The 8,962-nt window shown below is 42.7% G+C and overlaps 1 protein-coding gene across 1 annotated transcript; it reads right to left on the reverse strand.

Annotated features, from left to right (window-relative positions):
• Window positions 1-3,517: 3,517 nt before the first annotated feature.
• Window positions 3,518-7,728, reverse strand: LOC134456440 (taste receptor type 1 member 1-like). Its single transcript, XM_063207803.1, has 6 exons — window positions 7,543-7,728; window positions 6,966-7,259; window positions 6,050-6,796; window positions 5,273-5,488; window positions 4,861-4,981; window positions 3,518-4,452 (listed from the first exon to the last, which is right to left on the reverse strand). Exons 1-6 carry the CDS (start codon window positions 7,726-7,728, stop codon window positions 3,518-3,520), a joined length of 2,499 nt encoding a protein of 832 aa, XP_063063873.1.
• Between the last annotated feature and the right edge of the window lie 1,234 nt (window positions 7,729-8,962).

Below are 8,962 nucleotides of genomic sequence, written 5' to 3' on the forward strand. Positions count from 1 at the left end.
CATTTATACTATACTTTGTGCATACATAAATACACTTATGTACAGTACATACATACATAAATAATGTGCACCAATGTGTCAAGACAAGGCCCCTGCTATACATTTTCTGACATTGACCAAGTCATGTTTTGTACTTTATTATTATTATTAGTAGTAGTAGTAGTAGTAGTAGAAGTAGTAGTAGTAGTAGTAGTAGTAGTATTGCGTTAAGTCAGTAGTGTAGTACTATGGTAGTAAAGTAATTCCAAAGACTACTACAGCGATCCACTGGCGTAATGAGGTACAGTAGATTATATTACAAGGCAACGCATAATCAGACTTTAAATTAACTTTGAAACTTTGAAAGCCCATACAGACAGTAGGAGACCTAAAAACCAATCACGTACTCATCACACTTGATAGCGACGGGTCTGTCGACTCTCTTCGCAGGACTTGAGCTGTCTGTGTAGTGTACGGGAAACAATCCCCCAAGTAGGTAGTCGCCTTCCAGGCTGAAGTCAGAGGCTCGGCAGGAGCACATGCAACTGTGGAGGTGACACAGTCCCATGATGACAGACGCAGACAGCAGGGACAGGTGCATCACTCCCATCTCATCTACGGTTGGTGTCCCACTTTAGATTGGACACTGGAAGACAGTAGTGATGCCTGTGCCAATTCCATCCATGCATGTGTTTTTCAATAAGATCATTTGCATTGTCAGGCACCATTGAAAATATTCGTGACACAAAGCAGCTTGACACTGGCACCTGACAACCGGCCAAATGCTGGTAAAACTTGGCTTTGGCTAGTAATACTTTCAGTGTTACTAGCCAACTTGGCTGGCAGCTTGTTCCTTGGTATGACAAACACATTTTGCCCTATATTCTGTTGTTTGCCTCTTGTGTATTAATTGTTAATATTTAAGTTCAAGAAAAGCTGAGCTTGATTTATAATTGCTTGATATACTTCCTTGTAGAAATCATCTTGCTTTGGCACCACACCTTCTGAAGTTAGACGTACATCATCATGATAAAGAAAAAAATATATATAATATAAAATCTGTGGCTAGTGGAATATCTGAATGGCTAGTGACTCGGGAAAACCACTAGCCACAGTGGCCGGTGGGTGAAAAGTTAATGTCAAGCCATGATACAAAGTATTAGTGTTTGCATATGAGATGGCTATGGGAGAGGAAATCAGTGGTAATTGCCTTCAAGTTGAGAGCAGCCGGTGGAGTTGCCTAATGCAGTGTTTCCCCCCTGGGGTGCCGCGGTCCCCCCTCAGGGGTGCCGCTGGAAACGTGGCTGATACATAAATTCTATAATATAATACATATTTTTCTAAATGTATAAGTTAATGCTAGTCAGTGGAATCTTTCATCTGCCATTTGCACACAATAAAGTAAATATAGGTCGCCCGGTCCGCTGCAATAGAGTTCTTCAGTAACGCGAAAGCATGTAGTAGATTGTAGTCTTTAATGTTAGCATTTAAGGACTTCCTGGTTCGTATCGGCTTCCGGCCTCCATTGAGAATGAATAGGGGTAAATTTCAAATAAGCTCCGAGTGCAAGCACGCGCTTAGCGAACCCCCGCAAACTGTCGAGGGTGTTAAAAATAGGCTGTAGGTATGACATAGTTGATCATTTTGTGTCAAACTTCGACATAAATACGATGTTGCGTCCATATGCTAAACCCGGAAGCTTTTGGCGACTACAGAAGCGGCGCCTGTATCTAACGGCATGTACGTGCGGAGGGTTGTACCCATGGCAACCAAAGGAAAGTATGTAGTTCGGAAGTTTTAATGATCAGAAAGGGGTTATCAATATTGAATTATAATCGTCATGATTTAACATGTGAATACACCAACATGATGATACGATCCGTTCCACTAATGAGAAAGGGATGCGGGGACACGCTAATGTTCGTTGTTGCCGTGCAACTTATATTTTTGCCAAACCTGAATCTCTATGGCGTTTTGCAATGTAAAAAATCGCCATCGAACCGGTAGTCCAAACGCCGCATACAAGTTGACGTCAACGCTGAAGAGCTCTATTTCGAACGTAGGTCGTGTGACGTCTCCAAATTTGTTACTTTTCTAAGCTTGTGTGGTATCGGATGCGATGCCATGTTACGGCTTGTTGGTTTGGGGTGCCTTGAAATTTTTCATGAATTGAAAGGGTGCCTCGCCTAAAAAAAGGTTGAGAAACACTGTCTTAATGGTTAGAACGTTGGTGTGTTTGACTTGGAAGGTTATGGGTTCAAAACTAAAACTAAAACTAGTGGAAACACACACGGTAGTGAAAGGCTGGTATAGCAATGTTTTAGGTAGACCAATCAGACATGAGGACATGTCCCAGTCCCAGTCAGTCAGTAGAAATTGAGTGTCTGGTGGGGGGTTGTGGTGGTGGGTACGTGTGATGTGATTTGGATACTTGATGAAGCATGGCAGAGTCTTTCCTGCTTTGCAAATTTCATAAATCCAGCAGCAGCAGGCAGCAATGAACCAATATCACACCACCTACAACCCCCACGCCTTGCTGCCATGCAAACATATTGAAGATGTCACCCAGACAATACAAGACGTTATGTAAGGGTTAACGTTCGGCGAGAAGGTCGCTACCGTGGAATAGCAGCACGACAGAGAGAATCTTTAGTCTTGTTCTCTCTGAAGTGCTGCTATTCCACAAAGCGACCGACTCGCCGAAAGTTAACCCGCTTATTATATGGATATACTTAAATGATTCACATATGGCGGGGAAATTTCTTTAGGCCTATTTAATGTTAAGATTGTTGCTGCGCAAAACAAAACAGTGCCGTTGTGGAACACCGCTAGGCAACAGCTAGGTAGCCAGGACAACAGGTGTAGCCTAGTCTATCACAGCAGCTGATTAGAGTCTTGTTGAAAAGTCGCTTTAGCAGTGAAAAGTCTTGTTGCCATTGACAGCGGTCTGTTATAGACCAACCCGTCCGTTATCGAAAAATAACAGACGTGCGAACGTTGGGGAGCCCCGTTGAAATGAATGGAGCATTCGACCGATGACGTCACACCATATAATAAACATCAGACAAATCAATGAGATAAAGGAAATTATCAAACTATAGGTGTGAATGAAAATGAAGAGGCCCTTTACAATATGAACATTTGAGTGTCAAAACTGTTTTAATTCGCATTTGTGATACAGACAGAGCACATTCATCCAAATGTGAACTTGGAATCTACAGTTTATATTTTAGCAGTACATTTAATGATGATGGATATCTTGCCATCTCAAGTCCCAAGATGTTCCAGCCAAACATACAAACGTTTGTAGCTATTTAGAAATCATTATAAATAAAACAGTCATATCCCTTTGGTCACCAAGCCTAATTTTGGATAATAAACTTGTTAAATAAATTAATATATAGTAGGTACATATACAAAACAAGATTTTGTGATACAATTATACTATAAAGTATAGATAACATTTCCCAAAGTGATCAAATCTACATGTATGGAAAAGACCTTGATCTGAGTAACTTGTCTTCATTCCTGCACAATGCTACGTTCTACTAATGGTCTGTGTGTAACTTTGGATGGCCGATTGAAAATATTCTGGAGTGTTCTTCAGAGGCTGTAAGACAATTATAAAACACTTCGGGAAGAAATAGGTTATCATTACACTACTCATACTGGATAGGTGTACCATAACTTTCACATAAGCCACCAAAGGGCTGCGGGACATTATGTAGGCAGTAATGAATATGGCCCAGCTGAGGTAAAACAGCAGGATACAAAACGTGATGGCTTTGGCCTCATTGTAGTTCTTGGGCAGGTCTGTTCCCATGTAGGCAAAGATGAAACAGAGACCGCTTACAACCCCCAGAAAGGATACAGAAAAGCCTAAAGGAACATAACTTTGTTCAACACAGTGGATAACCCCTCTCTCTCTGAATGACCATGAGTCATACTCAGGAAAGGGCCTGCCGACTGTGACCCACAAAACACACAGCAATAACTGAAGAAGAGACACCCCTGACACCACCAGCCACTGGCCACTGTACTTCACCCACAGAGCATGGGCCCTGGGTAGGTGGGAGGCCATCTTGAAGATGGCAATGATCTGGAGGGAGCGGACAAAGAGGCAGGACATGCATATAGTGTAGAAGAAGGCATAGGTTATATTCTGCAAGGCGCAGCTGATGGCGGTCGGCTTGCCAAAGTGGTAGAAGACACTGACGGTGGAGGCAGCGATGCAGCTGAGCATCAGATAGCACATACTGCCCCCTGCTGACCGGACCACAGGAGTGTTGCGGTGGAGGGCAAACAGCACAGCCACCCCAACACACAGCAGGATGAGGAGGGACGCAGCGAGCAGCAGGAGAACAGAGGTTCCAGCAGAGTAGTGGAGGTACTCCACAGAGCGCTTCTGACATGTTGTGCTGCCAGGATTGGACCACTCAAATTGTGTACAGGGTAGGCAGGAGTATGGATCAGCTGGAAGAAGAGGGGGGGGGGGTGTTTATCTTGTGAGTCTTTTGGTTTGCTTAATTGCTCTGTAGCATAGAGTATCAAAAAATGCCTATATGGCATAGCCATAGTAGCCATAGTTTTACAGTAGCCATAGTTTTATTTTTCACAAACACAAAAAAGCTCATTACAGTGCAAATCTGTTGAAGGAGAGCCCAACATTTCTAAGGTCAGGTGGTTAATTTCGTGCATGTAAACAATGAATGCAATTATTCTTAAAATGTCCAGAAACTTTATTTCCTCGAGCCAAAGAACACCTGCTAAAGAGAAAAAAGTGAAGCAGCACTCCTCCATGATCAACATTCCCCAGTGAACAGCTGATTTTTTTTTAGCATAATGAATGTAATTATGTTTGTCTTTTATTCACAGTGGTACCTGTGTGGTTGACATACTGGTTCTTGGGGCACTCCCAGCACATGAAGCAGCACTCATGCAGACCCGTTTGCTCCCGTTTATGTCCAGGTGGACATTCAACAGAGCAGTTGGAGTATGGTACCTGCAGTGCAAAACACATTCACAGCAATGCCACCACAGTAGCATTGCAACATTATTCATTAACCATGTTAAACTCAGTCAAGTCAAGTCAAGTCAAGCCAAGTGCAGTTTATTGTCAAAAATGTAACAGAGTTAGCACAGAAGTTTGAAATTGCGTTTTAAATTCTTAGCTGCATTGTTGAAAAAAACCCTCTATGTCTTGATAATTGTGTGCAACCTACAGGGCTGTTGAATGTAACCCTTCCTCAATCTCCTGAGAACTGAGACATGACCTACTCCTACTGCAACTTACAGAGCCATCTCCAAACCAGTGGATCTGTGTGGTGTCTATGGTGAGGGTGACCACAGGATGGTCGTTGTAGGTGCCAATGTGTCTGATCTTCACAGGTGCCTCAGTAGTGTCCCAGTGCACAACAGAGTAATGGGCAGGTGGGTCTCCGTCTCCGTTGAAGGACACATTCATCTGGTTCAAGGAGAACGTGGGCAAACGTCTGATCTTCTCAAGAAGCTGTAAGGTCCAAGAACACAAGGACAGCTCAGAAGGGTTATAGTTTTTTTAACAGTTTGTTCGTAACCCTATAGTGCAAGTTAATTATTTATGCATGGGTAGTATTTTGGGGTATTTAGGGTAGTCATGGTGGAATGGTTAGAGTCGAAAGCGTTCTGTAAAAATGGGCTGCTTAGAAATGAGCCACCAGTAGCTTAGACCCTAGTTACCAGTAGCCTAGATGCTAGACCTTGGCCCTAACCCTAACCTTAATTTCACAAATTTGTTGTGTGCACTGTGTTCGTGTCACAATATCAATGGGACTTGATAATAATATTGAATGTTGTAGGCCTGACACTCACTATGCCTAACTGATATGCCATTAGCAAACTGAACTAAACAATGCATCTGAAATCATCAACTACGTACATTGCAACACTGTGATCAGAGCAAATGCATTGTCTTAGAGTGTTGAGGTACACTGTGTGTTTAGTGTTAGCATCTAGGCAGTTGTGAATATCTTGTAGAGATATAATATGCCGACTTTGTGTTTGATGTTATGTCCTGGGCGGCTGTGCTTACCTTGTAGGGATAGACAGGCTGGTGGGTATCACAGGCTGAGTGGTTGCACTGAAGAGCATTGTGCAGGGCCCGTGCCATGGTGTAGACAGCTGAGTGGACAGAGAAGGCGTAAGCAGTGCTCTCACTGAGGATCTCATTAGGGTTCATGGTGGCACAGGTTGCACAGGCCTGATTGCAGAAGGAATCATCTGACTGGTCAGCATCTCCGTGGCAAGAGGTGCAATGGTCTTCAGGATTTGACTGATGGATGAATTCGGCAAAGCCTGGGAGAGCAACAACTGTTGGCGTCACTCCAATGATGGTGCCAATGGTCTCAATGCCATTCAGTTTTGTCAGAGGTTGGTACATGGACCAGGCATCTCCAGCGATCCAGACCTTGTCTTGAAACTTGTATTCGATTGCCAAGCGGATGAGCATCTCGGCCTTCAGCTCAGCAAGGAAGAGCACAATGACTTTAATATTAAGTGCATCAATGTTGTTGAATGTTGACTTCAGCTGTGAAAAGTCAGACACAACTTCTTGATAGCCTAAGCAGATTCCTGCTTCCTGACTCAGTTTATAAAACAGTCGGGCACCATCCAGGCTGTAGTCAGATCTAGAGCCAAGAAACGCCACCCAGTTCCAGTCGAAATACTTGATGATGTGAATTATGAGAGCGATCAGATCTTTGTTGCTCGGTACGGTCCTTAAGAAGGAGGGATACACCCGTTTTTCACTGAATATGCTGCTTGACGCTCCATAACTAACCTATACCATTAAAATAGAAAAAAACACACTCATATCATATCTTATCATATCATATCATATCATATCATATAATGTAGTAGATATATGTTAGAATACAATATGTAATGGTGTCAAGATGGGTTGCTGTTTAGAGTTTAGACTAGTTGTAGGTGAAGACTGAGCACCTCACCATTGGAATGAGATCCATCATGAAGAGAGGAGAGAGGGTGGCACTCTCTGAGCTGCTCAATGGACCAGTGAAGCCAATGACTTTTGGCAAGTGCTGGTTGTAGTTCTGTCTGGCTTGAATGGACGTGTTGGTGGAGAAGAGTTGGAGAATGGAGGGGAAGTTGTGTGCATCGGAGCAGTGGTCAAAGATCTGGTAACCAAGGGTGACGTTAGGCAGGATGGAGGTGGAGTTGTTGATCTCCTCCACTGCAAATCTCATCACCTGAAGTAAATGATAGCCTGTAAGGAAGAATGGCTTTCTGCCAACAAACAGACAGACAGACAGACAGACAGACAGACAGATAGACAGACAGACAGACAGACAGACAGATAGATAGATAGATAGATAGATAGATAGATAGATAGATAGATGGATAGATGGATAGAAGAACAGTTGCAAAAATGTTTATAGCGATGCTTCACAATACATTGAAAATGCAACAACATAACGGAGACACTTTCACAACAACTTACGACTTGGTCATTGCCATTCTAGTAACACAACAGGGGCAATTTCTTATGGCATTAAAACAAGGCACATACTCATCACACTTGATGGTGATGGGTCTCTTTTCCAGAGTTGAGCTGTCTGAGTAGTGCACAGGGAACAGCCCCCCAATCAGGTAGTCACCATCCAGGCTGAAGTCAGAGACTTGGCAAGAGCACATCCACAGGTGGAGGTGACACAGTCCGAAGACGGACGCACACAGCACGGACAGGTGCATCGTAAACACGAAGGTGTTCCAGGTTAGGTTGGACAATCAGACTGAAAAACAATGATGGATGTGCGAACTCGATGTATTTATTTTCCTATAGGATGATTTGCATATCACCGATCAGCGACATATGCTTGGAACATGTTTGCATATGAGGTTGCTGTGAGAGGGTAAGTAAGTATTGCACTTCAAGTTAAGGACAGTTCTGGGGTTCATTTGCTAATCCTGGACGTAAGGAGGCTGCATTCAAATCCTTAACCAATAGGAACATGTATATTAGTAGCCTAAATGCCCAGTTTCATCTTTTAGTAAAATTATTCCTGGTCCAATCCTGCATTTTGAACAACTCAAATATTTTCTGTTTAAAACTTGACAATGACTGAGCAAACCTGATGATGTTGTAGACTGAAAGCACCGTGGGAAACTCCAACTCCCATTGTCATTGTGACACAGCACTCCACAGCACACAAGTGAACACTGCACACAACCAAATTGCATTTATGCCTCACCTGTGCAAGGTGCAAGACGAAACACATTATTCTCTGTGATAGCAAATGAACAAAGACAACCAAGTGTGCAGTAAAACTTTATTTTCCTTAAAATGATAAATGATAAATGATGTCTGGGCTAGAGATTTGCTTGTGAACACCACTAGAAAACTACCCTACACTATACCCTTGCCCTTGTGCAGTGTTTTAGACAGATTAGTCAAACATAATGACATGTCAGTTACAGTCCCAGTCAGTAAGTATAGGTGACCACACATTAGAAGGCTGGGGAGGATTGGTGTGTACAGGTGTGGGGGATGCGTCATGTGACCTAATGTGATTTGGGTGCCTGAAATGTAGCATGGCAGACTCTTTCCTGCTGTGCAAATTTCACAAGTCCAGCAGCAGCAATTAACCAATCGCATACCACCCACAACGCCCACCTTTTGCAGTCATGCAAAAACATTGGAGACAACATCATTTGTTTTATTTCAACATTAAGTGATACAAATTTGTGGCTACCGAACAACAACACAATTCTCAATTACATAACCATTTGCATATTGTCCATAATGTATTTATGCTAGGGCATATGTACGTATATGCAAAATCAACCAAAACATGACAAATAAGAAACTAAATTCCATCATGCAAAAAAATAAATTACACTGTTTTTTTCCAGAATCAGAATCATTGGCATATATAATATAATTACATGTAAAAGGAATTTGATAACGGCATGTGCCAGCTCACCT

This window comes from Engraulis encrasicolus, chromosome 10 (genome assembly GCF_034702125.1).
Source record: "Engraulis encrasicolus isolate BLACKSEA-1 chromosome 10, IST_EnEncr_1.0, whole genome shotgun sequence".
Classification (NCBI taxonomy): domain Eukaryota; kingdom Metazoa; phylum Chordata; class Actinopteri; order Clupeiformes; family Engraulidae; genus Engraulis; species Engraulis encrasicolus.

Coding starts and splice junctions, on each gene's coding strand:
- LOC134456440 (XM_063207803.1), bottom strand. CDS start 7,728: ATGCACCTGTCCGTGCTGTGTGCGTCCGTCTTCGGACTGTGTCACCTC. Junction 6,797..6,965: donor TGATGGATCTCATTCCAATG/GTGAGGTGCTCA, acceptor TTAATGGTATAG/GTTAGTTATGGAGCGTCAAG. Junction 5,489..6,049: donor AGCCTGTCTATCCCTACAAG/GTAAGCACAGCC, acceptor TGGACCTTACAG/CTTCTTGAGAAGATCAGACG.